We start from the raw sequence: 21,416 nt of genomic DNA on the forward strand, positions 1-21,416 counted from the left end.
AACACAACATACTTTAATATGTAAAATATTATACAAATGCATATATGACACCCACATTAGTCATTAAAAATGAATCTCTGTTTCCTTTCATTGTGCAAGAACAATAGCTGGTTTTCAGTTAAATGTATCTGTATCAAGACTTGTCTCCATCAAGACCTTGAAAGTGCTATGTAAACAAGCATACACACCAACCTTACTGGCCAAACATTGCGCAAATTTAATTTAATCCACCAGCCACTGGCACATTATTACAAATCAGGTTTTAGTTATACTGTGGAAATAGAGTATATCCAAGCAGTTGTTGTGCCGGATAATTTATTGTGTCGTATATATGCGAAATATTGCATTGTGTCTCAATCATTTTTATCCAGCTGTCAAGTACAGAATTCAATGTTGGCAGCAGGAAGGATTGACTAAAAATGTGTGGGTGAGACAAACACTACTCGCGTCTTACAGTTGGACTAATTGTGTGATCAATTATTTAATTGTTGGGTTGACCTTAATATTTAAACGTTGAATTTGGCACTGTATTAAACTTCATTGATAACTATTAAGGCGTCCTGAAACATTGTTGTGTAAAGCAGGGGAGAAGGAACTCAATTCTTGTTAAGTTCTGATCACCAAGGCAACATAAACGATGGCCACGGAAATTCACCAAGAGGTTTTGCAAGATAAGTAATAGTAGGCCTAAGCCAAATAACAACATGGCCTACATTTACAATGTCAAAGGCCTAACCAGAAGTATTACATAGTCACCTACCACTGCGTGAATGACAACAGAAAACAGTGTCATCGACTTCTGCGAATGCGGGATACCTCCAGATACTTTATGACACCAAGCCTACAGTTAGGGTAGAATCTCTCTGAATTGTTGGACTGACGACACAGAGTAGCTCGTTGGAAGACTAACATCTGACACAAACAGTAAATCTTCAAAGTAGTATTTTGATAACCATGTTGGACTATAAATAGGCTACGTCATGCTGTTGTAGCCACGCAGTCCATACTTTCGTTGGCTAGGCCTACAGCTAGAAATGACTGCCATCTTCAGGAAAACAGAAACACAGCACCAGATTCGATCTCGCACAATTGTTTGCGCAGAAATTCAGTGACACACCAGTGTCATTTTTCTAATTTCGTAATTGTCAAATAAAAGCAACGAATTAACATAAATTAAGATAACCTGTATGGAACGTAATACGACATTTTGTGGCAAAACCTTAAGAAAAATATAGGAACAAGACATTGTTATTATAAAATTATATTCGCGTTAAATAGTCAATTATTTTTTCTCAACTGATGAGAAATGTTTTTTCCACGCATTAGGTGTAGGCTCCAATGGCTATGTATAGTCAATTTAAACCGAAGTGTTTCATTATTTTATAGGATAAGCTTTTAAACGAAATACATTTTTTAAATAGGCTTCCTTTGGTCGAAAAATATACGACAGTTAAAGGATACTTTCAGAAACCAGGAAAACATGCCTCTGGATTTGAGTAAATTGATTGTGCGCACAACATAGCCAGCTTTGAATTCCTTATTTGTTTGGGTTTACAGCAGTGTTTGGTCTTTATGTTCACATAAAAACTTTATAAGGTGTCTTAAAATCTCAACTACGGCTATTCTTCAGTTATTCTTATTTTATATATGTATTTACTTATGCAGACGCAATTCCGCCATGGTGCTTCGAACTGGGTAACCTAATTGACATCTAAGGCTAAACGAAGCTTTATTATTATTTCTGTCATTATGTTATCTTCCAGATGCCTCGTGCATAAAGAAGTCTCAGAGGAAGGCATTGATGAACCGATCCATACATGGTTTACACATGAGCAGCACTGTAGCCTACCTGAGCTGCTGGCAATGTAGCCTACGCCATAGGCAACTCAATTGCTGTGCATGTCACGTTGACTTGATCCTAACCACAAACCAGACAAACGGCACGTTAATTGACACAACACCACGAGTTACCTCAGTGTCGTAGATTTTTGGGATTAGGGAGAAAGAGTATAGCTTGGACTCTCGTATGTGCTGAATGGCGAGCTGGACAGCACGGTCGATTCCTTGACTGATGCTGCTCCTAAGCGCTGATTCATTCATAGGCATCAGGACCATGATAGGCAATGCTTCGCCGTCTTTCGTGTACCAGGCTTTCTCCAGGTTGTGCCCAGCATTATCGTTGCACACCCGCGCCAACACAGGTCGAAATCTTAAGACCAACACAAGAAGGCATCCAGAGACCACAATCATCTCCGATCTGCATCTACTCCGGGATGAAGCCATGCTATCTGCACCAGGCGGCGAAATATATCCACCCCTTCAGTAGGTTGGCATGGCGAATTGGTTTGGTAGTGGACCGTTGACCCAGGTAAATTGTCAAAATGATATTAGGATTACGCGTAAATTACAAGCAGAGGTGAACTGCAGTGTCGCCTGTTTTTTTCGGTAAGGGTTTCAGAGTGAGGAGTAGCTTCAGGAATGACGCTTCCCCATGGTTCCCCTATGCGCCCTCCAGATGCAGGGAAGATGCACCAGCGCCGATTTAATCAAAAAAGGGGTTTTCTGATGAGATCAGGCAAAGGACATCCTCGTTCCTGGCCGTCCGTGATGCACAGAAGCGAGTGCTAATATGTAAGTCTTCTCCAACTCAATTCCTCCAAACCCCGTAATTCATAACAATCCAAAATCATCACGAAACCAAAAATGGACAGAAAAAAATATAGATCAAAATTCCGCTACCTGAGTTAGCAGTTACTTGGATACTACCACAGTGTCGCCATCCCACAATGTTCTCATCGAACAAATCACAGGGGTTATGGTGCGTTCCTGCTTGTGTCCTCTATTTAAACGCCTTTGAAGGGGGCACTGAACAGCAACTAATGAAATAACGGGGGGAAAGCAATCAAAGCAGCTGCAGTTCCTGCATCCAGATCAGACCGTGTCTGTCTTCAGCAAGACGACGCTGCTGCATAACAGGTTTCAATGCTGTTGACGACTAGGGCGCGCGCATGTAGTGGGAACAGTGTGCGAGATAAAACTCCGGGGAATTAAATCCTACCTTGCTTCAACACAAGCAAGAACACGAAATGGAATTCCACTACATGTACATTTTTTTCTGATACAATAATTCCATAATTTATATACCCACGATCCTCTTATAAATACCATTGGCTGTGGAATTTTTGATGTCGACTTAATTTCATGGATATCCAAGGCATGTAAAACTCCAGTGAGGGCAACACAATTGCAGATCGTGATAATCAGTTGCACATGATGGCCGTATAAACATATGCCATTGAAGGAATAATGTTTACATTAATTTTAAACGACATCAATGGCTATAACCGTTTGAATTTGGTTGTTCGTATCAAATCATTATAAATTACATAACAAAAATATTCTAGTGTTGTTCAAGGTATTTGAGGGGACAGAAACAAACAGTCACTCAGTGATACACAGAAAGCATGAAGCATAGGCTACTCACCATAAAAAACTATACTGGCCAAATGTGTGTTAATAAATGCATTTAAAATGCTTTAATGAGTGCCCAGTCGACTGCTGACATACAGTAGATTTACATGAACAGTTCTATAACGGTCTGATAGGCCTACCATTTAGACCAATTTGTGACAATTATCCTAGTAAAGTAAACGCTACTTCAACATTACCTACTATAGGATTTTGAATAAAAGCCCATGTTATTTGCTACACAAGTCTACACAAGTATGCACTAGCACCAGAGCCAGCCCTATAGTTTTGGTGGCCCTAAATATGAATGGTGCCGTGGCCCCTAAGTGTTACAATAAAAATAAATAAAAATTAAATTGTTTGGCCCTGGCATGGTTGAACCCCTAAATGACTGCATACAATGCCAGCAGCCAGCTCTGACTAACACAAAACTTGTCCCCCAACTAATTTTTAAGAAACGTTCATAGGTATCTAAGCTCATGTGAAAAATAGGTAAAATGTGGAAATACGGAAAATTAATTTGTAAAGTAGCAGTCAAACATAATCAAGAATGATGCAGTTTGTTTCAACTCACAATTTGTATGCCACACTATATATGATTTGATTTCAAGCTTGTATAAAGAATAAAATGAAATTGACACATCTATTTGCTGGCTACATACAATAAACACATCCCACAAACATATATATTTTTGTTTGATTGCATTTTGAAAGGTTGGTATACTGTATTTTATTACCTTGGGGAAGAGGCAGACATTGGAAGGCACTAGTTAGGTAGTGGTGAAAAGCCCTACAATTTATGATTGCAGTGCATGCATCGCCAAAAATGATCCCCATAGGCTTTCCATTATTAGGTCAATAATTCAGAAGTTTAAAACCACTGAAACAATGGTAAACGTGGGAGCATGTCCTCTAATCTAATAAAACATTAAGACAACTCAGTAGTGTGCAAGTGGGCAGAAAGTACTGAAAACATGTGTGTGAATATTTGTGACGCTTATATTTTGGAAATGTATTGTCTTATAAAATATTTATTTTGGTTATTTCTATTAAGCCATTACTGAAGTAGAACATTTTCCTCATTTAAATATGTGTTAAATATATGTATTGTGATATCTTGATATTTAAGTGCTTCTCCTAATTATAAGTGAAACTGTAAATAATCTTTCAAAATATCTGGTTGCATCATTACATGCTTAATATTTTTACAGATTTCTAATACTTTGTGTCCACCTAGTGGCACAATTGATAATGCTGATCCACATGTGGTTATTTATTTCAAGGGACATTCCTAATAGTTCTCCACATTGTTGCAAACTATTCTGGGTTTTAAAACATTTACTAAAATAATAAAAAAAGGAATTCAATTAACAGTTCTAAAAAAAATGAAACCTCTGTAAAGTCACCAGTGTTCAGAGAGGCACATAAATTATACGGTATTACATGTGATCTCTCTCTCTCGCTCTCTCTCAAATATTTTCTGTAATGACACATTGAACGAAAATGAGCACATACCTCTAAACAGCCCACCCCATATGCATTATTTGAGTTGTGAGACGGATTATTTGCCATTATACAACAGTTACTACTTCAACTTGGTTTACTGGTACAGTATCGGAAAAAGGGCTAAAGAAAAGGTTCTTTAGCTTGTCTCCATACAGGGAACCCATTTTAGTTACTGAACCTTTCAAGATAGCTGTGAAAAGTAAAATATCCCAGATTTAATCATTTTGCCCGACAAAGAAGCCTTGAACTAAATCAGCTTCCTGTATGGAGACAGAGGAGCCTTTAGGAACCATTTCTTCTGAATGTGTAAAATAAAGGTTAAATAAGTAAACAGTTATGCCTTGCTTTCTTAACGATCATACAATGACTCAAATCTGTATATGGAAAGTCCAAGTTGTCAGGAGTTTAAGGCATACTATGCATGATTGTTTAGCCTTGCTGTGGTCCTGTGTTTACAATCAAAGAAGTCTCCTCCTCCATCTACAACACCGACCACTTGCCCTGAGTACCCCACCTAGCATAGCTAGCTGGATAGCTGGAGGTAACGTACATTAGAACCATGAAATGAATGACCATGAGTGACAGTAAGAAGGCAGATTTGATCATAGCTGAATGAATTCTATTATGTTGAATGTAATCGTGGTTTTATCGTTTGTTAGAAAATGTAAGACCCTCAGGAAAGTCCTTATTGTTGCTAGCTTCATACTGCAGGTAACGTAACTTACAGGTCCAACAGAAAACAAGCCAACTCTGTATCACTTTTCATCCCCTTGGCAGCTGCAGCTGATGCTACTGAGGAAAAGCAAGACACTGTTGGCTTGTCGTTTCTCTTCCCTGTGTCTGGGTTCATCGCTAAGTCTGATTCCAAACCACAGGCTCTGTAGCCACACCCACCACACAGAAAAGAGTGTCCCCAACACATTTTAGAATAACAAATACAGGTAAAGGTGCATGAATTTGGCAAACGTGAGGTAATTTGCCAGTGTATCATACTTTAGATAGCCTATGTCTTAGGACGGTTAATTTATAATATTTTCTATTTAAAAAGTAGTATGTAGTAGAAAAAAACAGATAAATAAATAAATCAAAATGTATCAAACACAACACTGTGTGGTGTTATTAACCCAAAGTTCCTTTAGCTGCCATGCATGACTTAATTTGACTTGTGTAAGATTCATTGTTTTACAAACATGCTCTCCGTTATCATTTTAACTTAAATAAATTCAACTACAAATTAAAATGACAGGGAAGGCAGGTGAGCACATTGGCTTTTCGTAATTGTGCTTCTGCTGTGTTCACATGTTCCATTAAAAAATAATTTCCGTAACGCTTGCACGAAACTTTGCCTAGGCACAACAATCCACGAAAAAAAAACAGAGCAACCATCTAACAGATGATTCATTTTAATAATTTCAAGCGCGAAGATACACCGCCGAAAAGAAACATTAGCACCAGCGAGTTAGGTGACTGTTTCTGTGAATTCCGGTTTACAGTCCACGGGAATTTCAATCCCAGACAGCCACTTTACGATTACACAGTTCCTCCTGTCTGCCTCTGCGAAATCAGGGCTACCCCTGGGAAAGGCTGGCCAAGTGTCCTGGAGACCCTCTTCTTCTGCCCTGACCCGCATTTCTTTCAATTTCTTGTAGAAGACCCTACAACTGTAGCCTTCCTTCCAACCTAGAGCGATGTGGCGCTGTAGTGGTCCGAGGCTGGCGTAATGCCTCAAGCAGCTGGCGCATTTGTATACCAATTTTCCGTCAATCTTCTCCATCGAGGAGGTTGCTCTCAGAAAGAGAAAATCGAAGTCGGATGCTATTTTGGTGTCCACGCAACTGGCGTCCACTGAAGTGCCTGGGAGAAGTCGGATACGTGGAGTGCCATTCCCGCCAGGGCCAGTGTGGTGCACTGCTGTTCTCAGGATTGGAGGTGGTGACGGCTTCCACATGGCATCTGTCTATACTTGGGGAAGAGGGTGAAAGAGTTTCTCTCACTTGCTCAGAATTTACCTATTGTTCTGTAGTTTATACCAGCCAGCTACATCATATTACAGGTTGGTTGAGGCATATGTCTTATTTTTCCGTTCATGGGTTATAGCTGCGTAAAAACGAAACATCTTTCAGAAAGGACTACAAACAAAAAACACCTTTAAACATAAACATGTAGGCTACACATCATATCGAACATTTTCAAATTGTAAAAAAAATTCTTGATCGGTCGTGTAGTTTACCTTTGTTATTGTTAGCTATGTGGGGAGGGAAAAGATTTAGGAATTTAGGACTTCAGAATTTGTTGAAGAAAAGTCTCCTTGGTTGGCCTACATCAAAATGGTCATCCACAACTAATAGCTGTTTTAAGAGTATCCCCATGGAAACAATGTTCTATATCGCTGGATATAAAATTGCCTACAGTGACGTCATATATATATATACTCAAAGTCAGGTGCGCAATTCTTTGCACCCTTGATGAAAAGGAGAGCGAAATGCGATATAATGTAAAATACGCATATATGGTGAAAATCTACCTTTATTCTAATACTATTATTCTTTTTAAAAACTTCCTTTTTTCCTGTTATTAAATGACACATAATTTTACTCAGAAACACTGTTGTTAGAAATATTGGCACTCCTTAAAGAATGGTATAAATAAAATAAATCAAAGTTAAACATGTAATAAAATTCTACTTATTTCAGTTAATCTCCGGCGTAAGGAACTTTATTGTAGCATTCCATCTCTTCATGTTTCACTAGGGTATAAAATAATAAGGTAATTTGCATGTAAAATCTCTTTGTCAGTCTTCACCACGGGGAAAGCCAAAAAAGTGGCAAATAAAAATAGACAGATTGTTGTTGACCTACACAAATCAGGTAATGGGTATAAAACATTTAAGCACTGTTAGAGCAACAAACAAACATTTTGGCTATGTACACTGTAGGCATGTTTTGAATCAAAAGATGGATTTGTACGTGGAAAAGCACCCCATATCTCCTGTCAAATTTGGTGGTGGATAATTGATTCTTTGAGGCTGTTTTTCTGCAAGTGGTCCAGAGGCGCTGGTTACATGAAGGTAGCTATAATGTAGTCCATTGAAGCCAAATGTGTAACAACCAAGACATTTGGAATAAACTGGCAGACTGAAACAGTAACATAATAATCCATATTTAAATTCATACCTATATCCTGTTAGTGAAGGTATCTCAGAAAACATATATTGTACTAAGCTGAAACCATTCATTCTGTGTGGAGGACATAAAAATTAAAAATATAAAAATTTTTGAACATATTTTCACATATTTTAGAATGCTTAAACTTTTTTCTGCCAGGTTTCAGAAGATATGTACCATAGACACAGCATCATAAAACCTTACAAGGCAGAAGTGAGGCCCCTGCACTGTTAAGTGGAGTGATATGTAGATTGGAGACAAAATTTCTGGGCTCAGCAAGTGGATTTTGTCTGAACCTTTGCGATAAGTACTTAATTTTACCACTAGATGGCAGAACTATACATGTTTAAAATTAGTTTGTCAGACCATAATAGGTTAGTGTTTCCACCTGCTGCAACACATGATACTTCTCCATGTGTTTGGAGCAGTTGCAAAACCGGAGCAGTAAAGTTCCTTTTGTGTGTTGAGCTGATACAACCCCCCTGCATTGCCAGTCTCCCGTGTATGGTATTACTGAATATTGGCCCAACCCTAGTGCCAATTGATCCATGATAATAACACCAAAACAAAAAAATCTAATGAAAAAAATGCAATAACATGATGAAGTATCCTTAACAGGTTATTACCTGGTCGTGTTCCTATTGTCATTTATATATTGCAATTAAGGCATCTGTTGCAATAACACCAAACAATGTCTTCCTTATGTCCTGTATGGCTGGAACTGAGATGAGGTCAAGGAGAAGACATTTCGGCATGTGTCTGGATTTATCAGGGTGTGTTGTTGCCTCTAGAACTATAGTAATCTCTGCAGAGTAAAGGGCTATTGTAAAAATAGGCACCACGATCTGAAGAAGTAAAATCAGGTTTCTGAACACACCTCAGATGCTGTGTCATACTTCCACGATGTCCAAGTCTTGCCAATTTGGAAAGGTACATGATCAAAATATGATTTCTTTCCCATTCAATTTATTTCTTGTGGCTTCACTTGGATAATCCCAACCTAGTATCTAGACTTAAGAACATCCAAAATGCCAAAGGCTTTTGACATTAGAGACCGAATTACTGAATCTGTGAATATTAAACTACATGGGAAAGTCAGGAATTCTCCTAATTAAGCTTCCTGTTGTATTTACGGAAATTTAGAAATGCAATGGTGGTCAGGCATGTGCACGCAGAATGATGGATCACAATTTCAGGTAATTTGCATGTGATTTGTATTTGGACATTGGTCCTAAAAGTTTACTCATACAGTCAGTGAAATACAAGTTTTCTCCTTCTTTCCTTCAAACAGTAGGTCGAACTCTGCAGTCACTAAAATTACCTTGCTAAATTATGTTTGTAAAAAAAATGTCATTTGAAATTCAGATAACAGGTCCAATGCTTATAGGCCGATATGTATTTAAAGCATGATAAGTTATTCTATTTAATTTCAGCGTAGATGACAGCCCAGATCCCTAATGGAGCTCTTAATAAAATAATATTGTAGGTTGACAGTTTGTCTCTTCCACAGGCTCCCACTGTGCTAATTATACACAGTCCCAAGGGAATGTATAGATCAGGAGCAGATTTCTACTATAACCAGAGCTCCAGCACTGGGTCTCTCCCCACATCACTGCATTCAAGGACAGAGAATACCCTGCAGAGGGCAAATAGCAAGGTCACTCTCCCCCCTGGCTCTCAACAACTGGTGATGGGTTTGGTGGAGGGGGGCCATGACATATAAATAGTAGAATGGAGACCACATCAGTGGAATCGATAGATTGGAATTTCCTGGGTCTGCCTGCGTGGAGTCAGTGTCCACCAGGATAGACCTGGATACCCGAGGCAGGATCTGTGCCCACCGCTTTCCAATGATACTCAAAGTCACTCTGGTACCATCTGACTATGAGCTCAGTCTTGATGGAGGGTTATGTTTCATACAGACTTCATGGCCAAGAAAGGCTAATCTACCCCTTCTCACAGCTGTGCAGCAGCAAATGCCGTTTGCATTGTCTATTTGCTGGTACAGGGCTGACCACTGACTCATGTTATCTGCATGTCTCTTGGTTTGGAAGTCTAAGACAATGGTGTGTAAGCGCATATTTATTACAGTTGAATTTAGTTGCAAATCAAAGTTAAGTAAACATCTGTATTGGATCCAGCCTTTGTCTATTTCAAAATGAGCCCTTTCTTCCTTTCTTAGGCAAAATTTACCTTCAAAAACAGTATTATAATATCTTTGCCGTTATTCCATGAATTCACAGCAAGAATGTAATCTGTAATGAAGATGACTTTTTCTTGCATTTTTATTCGCTGCAGAGATCTATCTAGATTCAGACAAAATTTGTAACTTTGACTTACAAATAAACGGAAGTCATACACAGTAGTGCAGTGTTAATTCAACACTAACAGAAAACATTGGACCAAAATGTTATCTGTTATTGTTGAATTAACACCGTTAAAGTCGAAGTAGCACTGGGCATTTTACGGTATATTTATTTGTTTGGTTGGCGAGGTGAAATTCGGTTATATATTCTTAAAAATAAAACTTGCATTTGATTGTAGATTAAAGATAATGGCAAAGATAATGGTTGATTGATTCCAGGCCTTATATTAGTGGGGTGAAATTATTTGAAATAACTCAAAGTATGTGCATTCCTGTCTTACAGCTTTACATGACTCAATATAGATGTGCTATTATCCAGAGAAACTCACTGTCTGCAAGAATATACAAAAAATATTCCTTTGTGACAATGGAAAGGTCTTGGTAACTGATTTCATACATCTTGCATGAGGTTACATTTTAAGGATCATAATTCTTACATGGGGCTTTTAAGAAAGCTAATTATTGACAATGATATTGGTTCTTAGATTGATATTGGCTGTCATTTCTACATTTGGGTTTATGGATTAAACAAGATGAATGAAGTCAATTAGTAGTTGGGTTCCTATTCATGTAGTAGACAACGCAGTAAACAATGATGATCTCAACCAAGATAAAGGATGATGCAAATGATCCAAAGCAGTAGGTTATACACCCACTAAGTCAATTCATTTTCAGTGTATTACATTCACAAGGTTTATTTTGCTGACATGCAGACAGGTTATAAGATGCAGCCCTACACACTGAATTTTTTGCCTCTTAATTTTCTGGATTAATTGGATTTTCCTTTGGAAAAGGTTATGTTGCCCTCTAGCTCTGCATCACAAAAAAATGTATGCTGTATTATAAAGAAAACTATTCTATTCTGTTTCTTATTTGGAGTCATAATGTTTGCTATGGTATAAATAGCCCTGGTAGCTAGACACAACTTGTCACCCCAGCTTTATTTCCAAATGGGATCCCCCTAAACTCAACTCAAGTTTCGTTAGCCTATTTATTTCTTTTGTCACTACATGTATTACTGTTTATAGTAAGCTAAACTATTCTGGGCTACTGATCGTGATTGTAATCTTTCCAGCCATATGGTGTATTGCACTTTTATAGACTTGTTATCACTATGGCAAGAATATCTAAATCAGGAATGCTTTCCATTTGTGCTACTGATGAAACATCAGAGACATTAGACATTAGCCATTAGCCTTGAAATAGAATCTCCTCCACACCAAACCTTGAATGACCATGATTGCACAGTAATGCACTAGTTATTCACACAGTTATTCATTTAAATGCATTCTTATGTGTCATTGTTATTGTTTCTTTTGTCAAAAGCAGTAATACCTTCTGTTCTGTGTTTTGAGAAAGATATCTCTCTGGGGAGGCCGGGGATAATACTGTGGGGGGCAGAGATATGGTGCTCTGAGATGGGTTTGATAGATGGTGTGTCCAACTTTGGGAGATGGGTGCAGTATTATAAATGCTTTATATGATGGGCACAGTAATGAGAGACGTACTGAGAGATAGGCACAGCATTCATCAGGAGTTTGGGCCATCCAGTGTGTATACATATGAATACAGTATACATATACATAAGTACCAGCAGTCGATAATTGCAGCAGTGTTCTGTGACAGCCCCTCTCTTTCCAAAATATAAACCCTAGTCATACATCTACCAAGTCCTGTAGCCCATACAATTTGCTGTGGTATTCCCACAAGAAATAGGGCAATCTTGTCAGAAAGCTTATTGGGTACAGTACTGTATATGTAATATTGTTTTTTCCATGTGCTAATCGAGATTTAGATTTTAGCTGTTGGCGGGGAAGTGGTGATAATGACATTGCTGGAGGGGATTGGGGTATCACTTGGCATAGGGAAGGTCAGTATGAGAGGGCTGAATTTATTTTACATAGCTCCTCCCCCCTCTCTGATTGATTGGCTGAGCTGCTGTGTGGCTGTGCTTTAAAAGGGGCGAGCACGTTCACAGCTGTAGTAAATAGATCACTAAGACTGCCTGCCCAGGTTCCACTGAATTTGTCTCCTTGCCTCCCTTCACAGACCCAGAATGGCTACCTTTGTCTCGGTGAGTTTAAAAAAAAATGTTTTTTTTTTACTATGTATTTATATTCTACACGGATGGAGCTGCATTTAGGAGGAAAATCATAATGTTTTTGCCTGGGGTTATTAATGTCGTGGCCGTATATCACAGCATGCGTCATGTCTGCAATGAATTCCATGTGGTTGTAATGTGTGATAATTGCATATTTTTCAATTATACAATATTGTTAGAAAACAATAATTGTTCTCTCAAGATTAATAAGCGTATGGTCTATTCATTTGTGAAGGCTGCAGTGAAGGAAAATCTCTACACAATGTAAATAATGCTTTACTGCATCAAGGTTAAGGCTGTACATCATTTTATAGCTCATGCAGAGCTGTATTCCCCCTTTCACAGAAGTGTTTGCACACAATGCCATATAACCTTATTCCATGTGTGATGTCTTGAAATGTTGAAATTTAGTTCAGTTGGAAGCTTGAATCCCTAAGCTTCTCCAGCGTTGTGAGAAATTAGGTTTGTGAGGCTCTCTTGAGACATGTCCTGAAATCTTACAATTAGCAAGATTGACAGGAGAGGTGCAGTTTGTACTAGACAGACACATGAGCATGTCTGATAATAGCTCTGTATCTGAGCCAGGGTGATGATCGCATGGATGAAGCTCCATAACCTTGGCCAGGTGCCTCAGACTCCTCTTTGATGCATTTGATTATTTCACATTCTACCTGCAGCAGTCTGACTTTAACCAAGGCAAAAATAATGTTAGCAAGAACATTCATTTAAAAAAAGACATGTTTGTATTATTTTGTTTAAATAATGTCCTGTGTGACTAGTAAGACCCACTGAAGTGTGCATTGGGGTAATTAAATCCAACAAAATTTTGTTCCTCTGTTTTGCTTTACAATACTCGTTTATAAGATCTTTAACTAAACATAAAATGTACTGTTAGGTTTGGACTAGAAACAGTTAATAATTAAATTACAACTGTAAACTACTGATATTATTTCAAAGTGCCGCCTGTTGATTCTCCTTAAGACCATTCGCATAATTTTCTCTTTGCTTCGGCAGCTGGTCACTTGCCAAAACATCACTTGCCAAAACTGCAACAACACCTTAAGACACAATGCGATGAGCAGAGACTATATGATGGGCTTCTCCAGGAACTACCGTGTTCCCAGCGCTGCCAAGAAACATTGGGTAGCTGGCAGAAATCTACATCCAGCCTATAGAGGGCGCTCCCCCCTCCCCAAGACTGCAACCACTGAGAAATCTCCCTCCACTCTAAAAAGGTAAATAGAAATTATTTTTCATGTGTGAATTCAGGTGTACATGTGATTTGGTGGTGATGGGAATGTGACTGTAACAAAAATGAGGTTTTGTAAAATTTCTGAAGTTATATGAATCTTGAATTGTTTTGGTTAAATAATATCCATCTGAATGTACTGAATGTCTAAATTATCGAGGAAGGGGGTGTGAGTAAAATACCATGACACCTTTCTATCTCTGTACTCCATCTGAATAGCTTGCTTCTGATAGCATTGGCCTTTCTTATATAGATCCAAACAGAAAGCTTGATTTGTCCCATTATGTAAAATACCCATCTCTCCTGTTGGCTGAGGGTCACACTGAGGGCTGTGTTCACAGGTCATCTTCATCTGAGTCCAGTAGCTCCTCTTCCTCCAGCACAGGCAGTGTGAAGAAGCTTGCACTCGAACGCCTGAGAAAGTTTCTGCTTCTGGGGCACGAGCAGAAGAGAGTAAGAGACGGGCTGAAGTTCTTCCTCCCTGCTCTCTGAGAGTCCCAGAGGCACTGGTGACCGCGTCGACAGGCCTGGCCTATGTTTTGGCCCCCTCCCAAATGCTCAGAAAAGTTAGCAGTGCCTGTGAAGAGTGCGAGTGAGCCTGAAAGCCAGTGCACTGCCGCTGGTCTAATCTTTAATGGGAAGGTGTTGGAAGGATAGCGCTTTCTGGCTGTGTAGTCATGATCCTTCAGTTGTACGAGAGATTCCAGAAAGAAGCCTCAGCCTGTCACTACACTGAGTGATAAGGGAGTGGCGAAGATTGTGAGAGTATCCTGTTGTACTGTGACAAGCAGTTTCTACAGACCACAAGACAGTTGTGTGGTTATTTAAGTATTTTACCATACATTTTTTGTGAGTTTTAAATAAAAGTGGCACAAGTTATCAGGCCAAAATTCAGTGTTCTTTCAGATTTTTACAAGATCATTTTCAGCAATAAGCAATGCATTGTCATTGCTTTATCTTAGTCTGGCTGAAACAAGAGTAATGTAACCTTATACAGGGACCAGATCTGTGTCCATTTATACCACCTTAGTACTGATGGTGGAAATTCAGGCATTGTCATTTTAGAAAAACCATGTACGTTTGGAACGGTTTGGGGGTAGAAGACTCAATGGAGTCAAATTTTAACAGACTACAGTATATTAACTTCAGAGGTCTGTTTTGTGCAAAAGACTATATACATTTATACTATATATCCAAATATACCATAAACATTACTTTTTGCTTCAAAGGTTTATGATGTTTATAAAGGTGTTCATGCACTGTGGTGCCATTTGTATTATAGGCTACACAGTACATTGTTATAAATATGTGAATTCAAATGTATTTATATCCCTTCTAGTTGAGAGTAGTGTATGTAAAGTAGGACAGTGATGACCAAGATAAGATTCTAAGCAGCTTTGATCGTAATTTATCAATTATACATTGACGAAATGAAATTGTTAAATATTCTTCAAAAGTTACATTACATTGCATTTACATTATGTTTATTAGGCAGACGCTTTCACCCAAAGCGACGTACAATAAGGTTTATTCTTAACTGACAGAATTAATAAGGTTTACAATAAGGTTTATACTTAACTGACAGACTTATCATAATTATTTATCTATTTAGTAGAGCCACTTATTCAGAGCAATTATAAGTAAACCTTTTGCAATTCTAAGTAAACCTACCATTGCAAGTATGAATGTAAGCATAGTCCTCGGTGACAAATTAAAGTTATTAAGAACCTGTAGAACTTGTAAAGAGAAAGCTGCATGTTGTTCTAGTCTTGTGCAGTATGCTGCGTTGGTGTCCTTGTAAGTACTTCACAAGTAAATATGCAGCTGCAGTAACAGATAACAATTGGTTTCGTTCTGTTACACTGAAGAAGGGAATCTCTTGGGCACTTGAATAACACAGTAATGGTAATGTTAATAAAGTATTCATAAGATAAGCTTCATAAGGAGCATAATGTATTCATTATGGTACCAAAAGTAATGTGGAAATTGTGATTACTCTAGTTTTATTGCATTTCATACCATCAAAACTTGATGGTTTGGAAATTGTTTAATTTAAAGAGAACAAGCTGTATTAATCATCTAATGCAGAATTACATTTTAATTACAGATAATTTTATTTTTCACTTAAAAATCTATTAATCACTGAATGATTTGAACATAATGATTTTGCAAATTGTTTCAATCTGTTAATCAAACTGTATGAATTAAGGGACCATTGTTCAGATTGAATTTGAGCAAGAATGTGAATATTATTTAGCCAGTTTCACAGAAATTAGACTTTTCCCCATTTATGGCTGCTTAACCAGTTTTATTAGTTTTCAATAAGTAAGTATGCTTTAAATGAACTGCAGTTTTATTGTTTCATTATTTGATACATGCAATTTGTATAGCAAAGCAGTGAATGTATCACTTAGCATATCAATTGAATGTTTTAACATTTGGATACTGAAATTAAAGAGTCTTTATTGTGTCTTATGGGAATGTTTGTTTTTATTTTTAGAATGTTTTCTGCTTTAAAACATTACCGTTTCTGTTGTATTTATGTACTATACAGAAGTTCTTGCATAAAGGAGACAAAGGTTTTTATCCTGTTTCTGTATATGCTCAGTTATGTTTCAGTTTACTAACGTAAGTAACTGAATATTATTAATTTACTTATCAGGCACCCAGGTTAACTTGGATAGCTTAGCAATGCAGTTATACAGCTGGTTTAGTAAAATAAACGATGAGCGTTGCTCGAAGGTACAGTGTCTGTGACTCAAACCCGTGACCCTCAGGCCCAGTATCTAATACTCTGATGACACCTTATGGTGTCCTTGCACATTAAAAGTCTTGTGAATGCCCATTATTCAGTTTGCTCTGGATATTAAATAATGTGCAGTACCAATGAGGTATTTGAGGAGGAAAATGCAGGGTGATTGGCTTTACACTATTGAAGTACTTGGACTCTCAGGGTTTGCCATTGTTTTCTGCTTTTCCACAATCTATCAAGCCAATAAGCTCAAAGTGCACCTCAAAAGAATGATAATGATTCAAAGCACTCACTGCAAGGCCTGGCTGATGCAATGTATAGCTTCTCTAGTAGGAAAGATCCTGGACTTTTCTACCTGCTGTGGTGAAGAAACTCTGCAGGGATGCAGGTTTCATGAACCGTGTACCATGGAGTAACCATGTATCATTAGTGACTCACTAACATGAAGCAATCGTAGTATTTTTCAGTGGAATTGTAGCTAGCCATTACGGGTTCTTGAAGCCTTATTACACACCATTAGTCACGACCTGATGCTGATGCGGTCTTTATAACCAGTTTGTCATGGTTATGCTTTAAGTGCAGTGTAATGCCATTCAATTCAACTGCACCATCTCGTTCTTTGTTCAGCAACTAGCAAAAGCTGAACACAACAGTCCAAGCTGAAATACCAGTTGCTCTTAATCAAGTCTTTCCACCATTAATTGGAACCAGGACATATAAAAATAGGTATCCCTCACATGATGTCTTGAAGCTTTTTTTTTTTTAGATCTGTATCTAGGTGAGCACAACGTTGGGAGTTCGATTTTGAGCAACAGCAAGACAGTGTGACAGACTGAGTACAAAGTGTATTGAATCTCATTGTTAGTGAAACTACAATACGCTCAATTATCAATTTGTATAGACTCAACAAAATTTCCATGCACTGGTTCAAATCAATTAGTCATTAACATTCCTTCACCAATGATACGATAATGAGCTATGAATCCAGCTTTATCTTTAAAAAAAAAAAAAAAAACATTATACAGTAGCAACATATTAGCCACCAGAGGGCTGTGATTCACTAAAGACAAATGTGTATATGCTGAACTCACTGTGGTTAAAAGATGTTAAACTCCTAGTGCAAAGCAACACTGACCTGTTGGGGGGGGGAGGGGGGAGGGGGGGGGGGCGCAGAGGGGATGTCCCCCTCCCTAATAAAAGAAACAATTCAATTTCTGATTCAAGTTTTTGTCATTTGTAAACCAAAAGGTCTATGGCACAGAGCACATTTAGGAACATGTAATCTGGAAAAATGCTGTTTTCATTTCTGTATTCCTCATAGATTTCACTAAGAGGCAGTATAACACAGATTTGGTGTTGCCGTCAGTAAGAAATGCATCACTCTGGGATTCTGTGCTTCTTTTGAGAATGTGTGCATATCATGTGCGATAGCTGCTCACACAGTCTTGTTCATTGCTCATTTTACGCTTGAGTTAACTTTACTGAGCATCTGTGTGCAGTCCTTGCCATTTTTGTTTTTGCACGGCAGAATCTATTGTGAATCCTGGTGATGTATTATTAATGTGCTGTGCTTTATGTTCAAGCCATCTGTGTAGTCTTTACAACAGTATCCTGATGAAATAATTAAATCCTCTTCATAGTAAAATCATGGCATCTTGAAATAATTACACTATTGGGTGTAAAAATTGTGCACAGTAAAATGGCCAGTGTTAATAAAGCTTTAACAGTTTTAATTCAATTCTTTACGGATAGCATTTCCTCCCACATTCCAGAGTAGAACCAAATGTTACAGTATCTGTTGAGAGTTGAATTAACACTGGACACTTTACTGTGAAGTTGTGCCTAAACTGCTCTCTGACCTTGCTGCATGTTGTTTCTACAGCACAGGCAAAATACAAAAATTGTCACTTGTATCATAATTTTGAGTGCATGTTGATGCTCATGGCCAAAAATGAATCTGGATTCTGACAGAAAGGGATATATATATAGGCAAGATGTGCTTGCAAGTGTTGTATTAGCTGTGTGGACCTCTGGTGCATAAACTGCAGCAGTCTGACTGGCAGAGTACAGAGTGGAAAAGAATTTTCAGCTGACTTATATGCTTGGGAGGATGCAAGCGCTGCCCGTGACTGACCAAGAATGTTTCAGTGATGGAACCGGTAGCAACTGGAAAAATACATGACTGTAGAAAAGAAAGTGTTTATCCCCTAGGGTTTCCAAATCTCCCAGGTGTCATTCTAAATGTGTTAGCGTATGTGTGTGTTCGTGTGCGTGTGTGTGTGTGTGTGTGTGTGTGTGTGTGTGTGCGCGCGCGCATGCCTGTGTGTTTGTTTGTGTGGTATTCATATATTTTTATTTTATTTTATTTTTTTATTTTGCTGTAACATTATGGAGGTAGCAGCTGAATCAAGTGGGCCCATGTACAAGTGGGTTGAGCTTGCTCATCAAAACCTCTCAACTGAGCTGAGGTCTGTTGCTCACAAAGCCAACTCTGGGGAATGAAAAAGAACTGAAAGAACCGAAGGCTGAAGGAGCAGGGAACATACTGAAAAACTTTTCTTCTGTACACTTTAGGCTCTTGGCAGTGGAGGTCATTAAGCTACATAGGAAAGACAGAACTTTTTTTAATGATTCTCTGGTATCTGTTTTCAGCTGTTTTGACATATTGACATGCATTCTGATTGACATTAGGACCACCTATAAGCAGCTGATTCGTTTGATTGAATTGCTTAAAAGTAATGCACCAGGTCTGTTTTGTGCACCTCACATGAAATCATGTTAATCAAGTAACAGCATAGCATTGATTTTAAAAAAGTTTGATTTCTTTGGATCTTTTTTCCTTCTTTGGATAGAAAATAATGTAACACCACATTTATTTGATATGAAAATGCGTATGCTATTAAATCTGCCAAGGGCACTATTATCACAGTAAATATTTAATTTCAGATTTTCGTGTTAGAAAAGGCATTGCCTTAAGATTAAATTACCTGTGGGTGTGGTGGGGGTTAAAGACCATTATAATAAAGTGCGTGTACGCCATTAGGAACCGGTAATTTCGCCATGCATGATATGCTTGTCTATGACATGCAGACAACACATGCACATATGTAGCACCTTCAACAATCCTCCTCAGACTAAAGATGTTAAGATAAAGCTAGAAGAGGAAGAGTCCCATACATTCTTTGCTTAGTTTGTGTATTTTAATATTTTAATCTTAGCTTAATATATATTAGCAGGCTTATATGGATACATAAGCCTGATATATTATTTTTTTTTTTTATATATACATGTCTTCTTTTATCATCATTTTATTACTTTTAATCAGCAAAATTGAAATACTTGAAGCTTTTTCTGAAATTACTTCTGGGCTAATTTCTTCTAAAACATTACTTATTACTGGCTGGATGCAGTGCTTAATGTATTCAACCATTGATTCTTAAATTATCTAGTAAGGTGTTTTCATATCAGTAACACTCTATAGTTAATGCATTTTGTGTTTTGTCTCCATTGTCCTTGTCCTGTGTTTTTGTTAACTTAGTGGCACTCTCCTCTCCTATTGTTGCTGTCTCTATGACGCAAATCACAGGTGAAAGGCACAGCCTGGGGTTCTGCAGTGAATCATGCGTGGATGACGGGAGGATCCGATACCCCGAACACCACGTACGGTGGTGCAATGAATTCAGTCTGTCAACATCTATTTTTTTGTGTTCAGCTGTCAGGAAGAAGGCTCTAAACACCAGGGCAGGAGAACAGGCTTGTCCACACAGAAGACTGAGTTTCTCCTGGCTTTTCTCCTGGGTGTGTCTGTAGTCTTAATTGAAGTCCTATTTTGGTTTGCTAGATTAATTTATTTTGTTAATTTATTTTTGACAATTTATGTGTATGTGTATCTGTGCCAATGTGTTTGTGCATGGGCCCAGGTATTCGTGTTTGTGTGTGTGTTCACATGCTGTTCTGTCCATTTCATTTTATTTTTTCTTTCACCCAGAATCAGCTGAGTCCTGGAAATGAAGTAGGAAACCAGCTGTACTTTCCAACAGAAACCAAATATAACCCAAATTAAAAACTGACCAAAAAAAAAAAAAAAACTGAACAGACTGTCACTACCATATTTATTCCCCAGGGAAGCAGATATTTCCTTGTCTGCATTTATTAGGTGTATAAATTAATAGAAATGTTCAAAGCATTGCTGACACTGCTCAGAATTTAATGTGATTTTATGTAATGGAATTAATGATTCTGTTTAATTGCACTATTTCACATGAAATTGAGCAGTAAAAAATAGTGACATACTTCCACCAGCCGCAACTCTTGTTTTCATCTCTATATTTATTGCTAGTTCAGAGGTCTTACTTCACAGAAGTTTTTGCAGAGGAACTTGATTCAGCTGTAAATTATGCTGATACAGTATGGAACACATTTGTTGGCTAAATGGCTTTAAGTCATCAAGGGTCCAAGGTATCCAATGAGCCTCAAACCACCGTGTTGCTGCCAGATATGCAGTAGATATTACAAGCATTGATTCTCCTGATTAATTTTCCTGTTGTACTCAATGGAAAAAATATTCAGGAGAAACAATGCGTGTAGTATCTACTGCATATCTGGCAGCAGCACAGTGGTTTGAGGCTCATTTGCTGAAACTAGTCCCACCCCCCAATTCCCATAGAGATCCATTCAAATGCAAAGAGTTTGTGTATTGCTTGTAGGACAACCTGAAAATAAGATATCCAGACTCTGATGATGTTGATAGGCCAAAGACATCAGGAAGTCATGGCATGCAAATGATATGCAACCAAATACAAAACATGACT

General features: G+C 38.0%; 2 protein-coding genes across 2 annotated transcripts in view; one reads left to right on the forward strand and one right to left on the reverse strand.

Annotated features, from left to right (window-relative positions):
* LOC135260818 (gamma-aminobutyric acid type B receptor subunit 2-like) overlaps positions 1-3,143 on the reverse strand; it is a 98,061-nt gene extending 94,918 nt beyond the window's left edge. Inside the window, exon 1 of the mRNA XM_064346436.1 lies at positions 1,972-3,143. Within this exon, the coding sequence (XP_064202506.1) occupies positions 1,972-2,283 (312 nt within the window). The 5' untranslated portion in view covers positions 2,284-3,143. The remainder of the gene's footprint in view (positions 1-1,971) is intronic.
* A 9,349-nt stretch (positions 3,144-12,492) lies between these two features.
* On the forward strand, positions 12,493-16,328 carry LOC135260825 (UPF0711 protein C18orf21 homolog). The gene is made up of 3 exons (XM_064346448.1): positions 12,493-12,577; positions 13,619-13,839; positions 14,195-16,328. Exons 1-3 carry the CDS (start codon positions 12,560-12,562, stop codon positions 14,343-14,345), a joined length of 390 nt encoding a protein of 129 aa, XP_064202518.1. The 5' UTR covers positions 12,493-12,559; the 3' UTR covers positions 14,346-16,328.
* Positions 16,329-21,416: the final 5,088 nt, after the last annotated feature.

This window comes from Anguilla rostrata, chromosome 1 (assembly GCF_018555375.3).
Source record: "Anguilla rostrata isolate EN2019 chromosome 1, ASM1855537v3, whole genome shotgun sequence".
NCBI lineage: Eukaryota > Metazoa > Chordata > Actinopteri > Anguilliformes > Anguillidae > Anguilla > Anguilla rostrata.